This window comes from Pseudopodoces humilis, chromosome 11 (genome assembly GCF_049639895.1).
Source record: "Pseudopodoces humilis isolate 2021_Gansu_Grassland_sample_001 chromosome 11, ASM4963989v1, whole genome shotgun sequence".
In the NCBI taxonomy this organism is placed as follows: Eukaryota; Metazoa; Chordata; class Aves; order Passeriformes; family Paridae; genus Pseudopodoces; species Pseudopodoces humilis.
The window spans coordinates 16330547-16338046 of NC_142210.1; the positions used below are offsets into that span (position 1 = coordinate 16330547).

General features: G+C 56.2%; 1 protein-coding gene across 1 annotated transcript; it reads left to right on the plus strand.

The window, feature by feature from the left end:
- The first annotated feature begins 40 nt into the window (after positions 1–40).
- Positions 41–4544, plus strand: CHRNG (cholinergic receptor nicotinic gamma subunit). Its single transcript, XM_005525015.3, has 12 exons — positions 41–137; positions 532–668; positions 772–816; positions 1027–1136; positions 1231–1386; positions 1632–1729; positions 2498–2701; positions 2984–3098; positions 3344–3458; positions 3773–3977; positions 4081–4214; positions 4293–4544. The coding sequence occupies exons 1-12, from the start codon at positions 95–97 to the stop codon at positions 4458–4460; spliced, it is 1530 nt and encodes a 509-aa protein (XP_005525072.1). The 5' UTR covers positions 41–94; the 3' UTR covers positions 4461–4544.
- The last annotated feature ends 2956 nt before the right edge of the window (positions 4545–7500 follow it).

Sequence of the window (7500 nt, forward strand, 5' to 3'; positions counted from 1 at the left end):
TGGCAGGGGACAGCTGTCCTGTCCCGGCGGGCGCCCGGCCCAGAACACGTCGGCACAGGGGGCCGAGCGGAGCCCCAGCCCTTGCGGCACCGCCATGCGTGGCCACGGCCTCCTCCTCGTCCTCTGCATCCTGGCAGGTAAGATCTGCCCGTCCAGTCAGGCCTGAAGGGCACCTGACTGCCTCCCACCTTGGCACCAAGGTTTGTCACCCCTGGGAGCACAGCGCCAGGCACCGCCCCACCGGGCTGTCCCTGTGCTGGCAGCCCCCTGCCTCCGTGTCCTGCCCAGGAGAGGTCCCCGGGGGAGCTGGGTGAGGGCGTGGTGGGCACACACCCCTGTCTGCCCGCGGGGCACTGACCGGACTGTCGGGATCATGGGGCGGAGCGCACACACCCGCAGGAACACACGCCTGGGCATCCCTTTCCCGCACACACACCCCTGTGCCTCCCCACTCGACATATCAGGTCTGGGGGGCATCAGTGACCCCGCTGTCTGCCCCCCGGGGTGTCCCCACGGCGTGTGCCCTCCCAGGTGTGGCCTGCAGGAACCAGGAGGAGAAGCTGCTCCAGGACCTCATGTCCAACTACAATCAACAACTGCGCCCGGCCCGAGGGGATGAGATCATCGATGTCTCCCTCAAGCTCACCCTCACCAACCTCATCTCCCTGGTGAGAGATGCCCCCATGTACCACCAGTGGGACAGAATTTGCCCCCACATGTGGGGCAGAAGGCAGGGCACTAAAGCCATCTCTCTCCTTCCTTCCCTGCCAGAATGAACGGGAGGAGACCCTCACCACCAATGTCTGGATCGAGATGGTGAGACCCCTCCCCTCTAGGCAGGATCAAGACCACCTGTTTGCATATCAGGGTGGCACCACATGAGGGGCTGGCACTGTAACATGCACCTTCCTTTGTGGGCACCCCCAAATGAGCCCGTTTTGCAGATGGCATAGCACAGGCAGCTCACAATCTCCTTCATCTTGGGGGGGCTCCATGACCCCTCCTCCTCATCTCTCCTTCTCCCAGCAATGGTCTGATTATCGCCTGAGCTGGGATCCTGAGAAATATGACAACATCCAGCTGCTGCGGGTGCCCTCCACCATGGTCTGGCTGCCAGACATTGTCCTGGAGAACAAGTAGGTGACAGGGTAATGGGGACATGTTCCCACACAGGGCTGGCAGCTGCCCCCTGGGCATAGTTTGAGGCTGAGCCCATCCATTTCCCCCTAGCATCGACGGGACATTCGAAATCACCCTCTACACCAACGTGCTGGTGTCCCCTGATGGCAGCATCTACTGGCTGCCCCCTGCCATCTACCGCAGTGTCTGCGTCATCCACGTCACCTACTTCCCCTTTGACTGGCAGAACTGCACCATGGTCTTCCAGTGAGCATGGGCACTATGGCAGCTCCTCCTGGGACACAGGGATTAGCGTGGGATGCCCACCTTTGCCTCTGGGCAGATAAGTGCCACCTGCCTGTCCCCTGCCACTTGGCAGGAGGCACCATGGACAAGCCAAGCACCCTAATGAAGAGCTGGATGTGGCCAGCATGACCTGGTGCCACACTGGCATTTTTTGCCCTTCCAGCTTGCTGCATGCCAGCCTGTGCCAGCACCTCATCTCTCCCCAGGTCCCAGACATACAGTGCCAATGAAATCAACCTGCTGCTGACAGTGGAGGATGGCCAGACCATAGAGTGGATCTTCATTGACCCTGAGGCTTTCACAGGTAACACTGCAGCTACAGCCATGGCACAGGAGTGTCCCACCAGAGGGGACATCCAACAGGTCTGCTGCTGCATTGGTGGCTGCCCAAAGCAGGGCTGCAGGGACTATTAGCAGCTCCCACCATTACATGGGCACTTAAGCTATTAGTGGAAGTGGGAGTGTGGGAGAGATTTGTTTTTCTAACCCCCCCCCGACTCGGGGCTCTTGCAGCCTGGCAGCTGCTGCTGGAGAGCACCACTCCTGCAAGCTTGATTGATGCTGGGAACGTAGCTGTCATGGCCAAACAATGACGTTTTCCATCACATTTTAATTGCATATTGAAGGAACAAAATGCTTTTCGGGCAGCGAGATTTATTTTTTCATTACCGGCCTGAGTTGTGATCTTGACTGGGAAAAAATCTATCGCTTCCACGGAGAGGAGGGGAGAGCAGAGCGCTGTCACCCAGTGTCATGCTTGGCTTCTCTCTGTGACCCTACAGAAGTGGGGAGATGGGGGGACCCCAGCCCCACAGCTCCCCACCCAGGGAGCCCCCAAGGGGTTAAAGGTGACCCATATGTGCCCAGATGCCCCATCCAACTGCTTTTTGGGGTATATTGGGTTCCACAGTGCTCATCTCCTTCATGAGTGGTTCTAGCACTGTGGGCAGCCTGGGTGCCTTGTGGAGCCCATGCCAATCACCAATCCTCCCCTTCCTCCCTGGACTGGGGGACTGGAGGCCCAGTGCCCCCATGGGGACAGTGGGACTCACCTGGCACCATCACGATGCAGAGAATGGAGAATGGGCCATCAAGCACCGCCCCGCTCGGAAGATCATCAACGCGGACCATTTCACCCCAGATGACATCCAGTACCAGCAGATCATCTTCTACCTCATCATCCAGCGCAAGCCACTCTTCTACATCATCAACATCATCGTGCCCTGTGTCCTCATCTCTGCCATGGCTGTGCTTGTCTACTTCCTCCCAGCCAAAGGTACACTGGGATCGTGCCCACTGCAGGCATGGGGATGTGCAAGGGGACAGCAACACTCAAGGAAGGGCTCCTCGTCCCCTCTGTGCTTGGGGACCATCACTTCTCACCCACTCCTGTAGTATTTGGATTCAGGGGAGTGTGTAAATTTCTACGTAACCCATATTTAATGCCTCAAGGCAGGACTTGTCTAATTCAGCTTTTGGGTGGGGGTCTTTTGCCTTAGGAGGGCAATGCCCACAGCACTGCTCTATGCCCAACTCTGCCTTTGCCCCTCCTTGGCAGCGGGTGGACAGAAATGCACGGTCTCCATCAATGTTCTCCTGGCTCAGACTGTCTTCCTCTTCCTCATTGCCCAGAAGGTTCCTGAGACCTCCCAGGCTGTGCCTCTCATTGGGAAGTAAGTGACACATTGGGATAGGGGTGCCAGCAGGGTCTCAGGTGCTGTGGAGCAGCCAGTGGCCAGGGTCAGGACCATGGTACAGAAATAACCCTCAGCCCAGATGGGGCTGACAGAGGGCTACCACTTGCCCGTGTTTCACTGCCAGTCACCAGCTTTCAGCCCAGGAAGGCACAGAGAAAGACCTTGCATGACCACAGCTTGTGACCCAGCAGCCCTACTGAGGTTCTGTGCACCCTCCCCAGATACCTGACCTTCCTCATGGTGGTGACAGTGGTGATTGTGGTGAATGCTGTCATTGTCCTCAACGTCTCCCTGAGAACGCCCAACACTCACTCCATGTCCCAGAGAGTGCGCCAGGTAGCTGCCATCATCCTCCTACCCTTTATACAGGGGGAGAGGGATGGGTATTTGGGGATCAAGGCCATGTCCCTGGCAGAGTAAGGTGGCAGGCATGCCTTCATCTGAGTGCAAATCCTGGCACAAAGAGAAGGCCCCAGATGTCCCCAGTGGACCACGCTGTGCCACCAAGCCACTCCCAACACTGGGGTGCAGCAGGTGCCAACATCCCAATAGCACCATGCTCCAAGCATTGCCAGGGAAACCAGTCACACCCATTGGGTGCTCTGGGAGGTGTGAGGGGGACAGATCCCCACAAGTGACACTGTGCCCAGGTGTTCCTGCACCTTCTGCCTCACTACCTGGGCATGGCCATGCCAGAGGAGACCCCAGGGCCTCAGCAAGCCACCCGCAGACGCAGCTCCCTGGGGCTTATGGTGAAAGCTGATGAGTACATGCTCTGGAAAGCCAGGACCGAGCTGCTCTTTGAGAAACAGAAGGAGAGAGATGGGCTGATGAAAACTGTGCTGGAGAAGATTGGTGAGTGACCCCAGGGGGGTTGGCACCTCCCTGTGAAGTTGGGCTTTGTGCCATGTGGCTGAGCACTTGCTGGTGCCCGCTGTGCTGGCTCTGCTGCTTGTAGGACGTGGTCTGGAGAGTGGCAGTACCCAGGATTTCTGCCAGAGCCTGGAGGAGGCAGGTCCTGAGATCCGTGCCTGCGTGGATGCCTGCAACTACATCGCCAATGCCACGCGGGAGCAGAACGACTTCAGCAGTGTGAGTCAGGGCTGGGGGGAGAGGGATCTGCACAGGGGGCAGCAGGTGCAGCCCTCACCCTTCTTGTGCCACTGGCAGGAGAGCGAAGAGTGGATGATGGTGGGACAGGTGATCGACCGTGTCTGCTTCTTCATTATGGCCTCTCTCTTTGTGTGTGGCACTGTTGGAATCTTTCTTGTGGCTCACTTCAATCAGGCACCCCCCTTGCCCTTCCCTGGGGACCCCAAGCAGTATCTGCCACAGTGATGCTCACAGCCAAGTGGTGGAGATGGGGGAAGGAGGAACGTGGGGTGCTCATGCTGTGCTGAATGTGGAAATAAAGTCCCCAAGTCTTGCAAGGCTCCATGGCATCTCTGCTCCGTGCCCACCCACCTCAGAGGCTGGTTCTACACCCTGTGCAGGCTGGCCACACACCTCTTAGCTGCACAGTCCTGTGAGATGAGACACAGGGAAACTGGACCAGAGTCAGACATCTAATGGGCCATGCAGCAGTGCTGGCAGCAAGAACCACATCACCTCACTGCAAATTTACAAATTCAAGCCCAGGACAAATGGGAATCCCTGTCATGGCAGTGGGGCAGGAGTCACAGCTATAGCCACCCATTCTGGGGCAACAGCAGAGCCATGGATGGGACTGGTGGCAGCTAATTCTTCCCTCCATTTATGCCCTGACTATGCATCCTGGGGACAGCTAAAGTGCTGTCCTTGATCCCTAGCAAGCAGCTTGAAGTGGAAACACTGGGCCACCAGGCACCCAAACACCCTCAGGGATATGTGCCCTGTGGCATCCATCCTGCTGGGAGCATCAGCAGGACTCCCTCCCCCACCAGCCTTCCTTGCCCTATGGGATCATCTCTGTCAAGCGCAGCCCCTTCCCCCATCCCAGCAATGCTGCATCCCCCTGTGCCCCTCAGTGACCTCTGGGGCCCCCTGGCTTTGTCCGTGCTGGCAGGGGAGATGGGAGAGGTCAGCCTGGGAATGGTGGCAAGCAGCATCTGCTCTTCTGTGATCCAGCTCATGCCACCTGTGCCTGGCTCCAAGATCACAGGATCACAGGATTGTGCATCAGCCTCACAGTCCCAGCACCTGCTGCCTCTGCTGCTGCTGGGAGAAAACCAGTTGATAACTGCCCACAACTGCCCCTGGCACTGCCTGACAGGGGTCTGGGCACAGATGGAGGAGGGAGGAAAACACACAGCAGCTGAGACATCACTTTTTGGACATCTGCATCCTGGTCCAGAACCACTCGGGGCTGTGCCAGCCTGCCCCTGCTTTCTGCAAGGTGCCCACAGCACCAGTGCCAGGTGAATATGGAGCTTGCAGCTGGCACCTTGAAGGAGGTGGGGATGGTGCTCACTGGTGCAGGCAGGGGTGCTCAGAGGTCCTGCCCCCTGCTTGGGTCACCTCCCATGACCCAGGTGAGGTGACCAGGTCCTGGGGCACTATACTCCATGGCCACAGTCTTGCTGGTGACGACACCACACAGTACTGTCCTGCCACAGCCACGTCCTCTCAGTGGCTGAAGGGACAGACCCTCCTGGCCCAGTGTCCCCAGCCCTGTGAGAGCCAGGAGCTGCCATAAGGTGCCCAAACCAGAGCACACGGCATCATCAAACAGAGCCCCCATCAGACCAGCTGTAGCCAGAGACACCCAGGGCCCATGAGCCCACCACGGCTCAGCATTCCCCTGGAAAAGAAGAACTCAAGGGAATGCTCTTCTTTGGGCTCCAGGGCTCAAAGCTCTTCCAGTTCTCCCAAATGCCACTTTGCAGGGATTTAAAGTTCAAGGGTGTTCAAAGCCTTTGGGGTAAGGAAAGCAGAAAAGGTCCTGAATCACTACAGATTTGGGGCTCCCGTGGCTGAAGGCTTCCTTCCTGAATGAAGAGGATCTGAAACTTCTTTCTAGAGCATGACAGAAGCTCCTTCCCTTCCCAAACAACCTCACGCCTGTTTTCACCATTCTTATTAGCATGACACAGTGGACCACAAAGCAGAAGTCCAGCTGAAAAACCAGTCTGGCTCCATCCCTCTCCAGGCTATAGAAGGCACCTAGTGCTTGGCACTGCTCAACCACTGCTTTTCTCCTGACCTCAGGAAAAGTAGCCTTAAAGAGGAAAACCTCCACACCCAGCCAGCTCACTCTCTTCAAGGCTGAGTAAGAGGAACCTCTGCTGAGTTCCTCTAAATCTCAACCACGGGGGCAGTGGGAGGAGAGGAACAGCTTCCCTGGGAAGGGCTCTTCCACAGCTCACTCACAAAGTGTATTTGAGGGCGAGCACAGCAGGACCGCAGCATTTTCAGATTTAATAGCAAGCCTGCACTCATCAGCACCAGCTTAGACAAGGGGCATCAGAGGCAAGAAGTGGGCGAGTACACAAAATAACAGAGGTGGACATGACGCACAGCTGGGCACAACAACAGGACTAAAGCCCTAAGTGATGTCATCTGCAAAAAGCTAAATGTGTTGTGAATAAAAGAAACCTGCAGCTAGTATTTCAGCCCTGCCTTGTAAGGCTATTTTTGCTTAGATTGCCAAAATGTAATTGCAACTAAATCCCCCCTAACAAACACTGGAGAGCAGCAGGGGAGAGTTGTATTTAAAATGAATCTTAAGTAGCAGCTGTAGTAGTACCTGCCCACAGCAGGGAAAACAAACTGTGTCTGGAAAAGAGCATTTGGTTGAGAGTTGGTGACAAACAAGTGCCAAAAGCAGGAACAGGACCATGGGTCTCAAGAAACACAGAGAGGGATGCCACTACAGCTTCAGGAACAGCCCTGCTCCCTGCCCAGCCAGGTGCTAACTGCCTGAGCACAGGGAGCACTTAGTCATGGCTGTGAATGCAAGGAATGTTTCTAGAGACAGCCTAAAACTGTCACCCTCAACAAAGAAAACAAACTCCTCAGGAGATTGAGTATTTTAAACTGCTTTCTCTGCTGCTTTCAGTCTAGACTTCCATAGTAAAACAAGGAATTTGCAATTGGAGTCATGAGGCTGAAGGTCTCCCAGGCCCCAAGGCTGGTAATTGTCCCAGACACAGGCTGCTGGTTCTGCAGTCACGAGCAGATTGGCCCAAGCAGCCCCTTCTCCTGGGGGACTGCACAAAGCACATGGGGCAGATGTGCCCCATCACTGGCCACAGCCTCCCCTTCTGGGCCCAAAGGCAAAGGCTCCATTAAAAATGAAAGGCAATTGTTCGATTCCCCAAGGAAAAGGAGAAAAGGCTGGAGCTGTTAATGAGTACAATTAGTGTTGTAGTCAAGCAGAATCAGAGGAAATAATTAGCTC

Coding starts and splice junctions, on each gene's coding strand:
- CHRNG (XM_005525015.3), top strand. CDS start 95: ATGCGTGGCCACGGCCTCCTCCTCGTCCTCTGCATCCTGGCAG. Junction 138..531: donor CGTCCTCTGCATCCTGGCAG/GTAAGATCTGCC, acceptor GTGCCCTCCCAG/GTGTGGCCTGCAGGAACCAG. Junction 669..771: donor TCACCAACCTCATCTCCCTG/GTGAGAGATGCC, acceptor CTTCCCTGCCAG/AATGAACGGGAGGAGACCCT.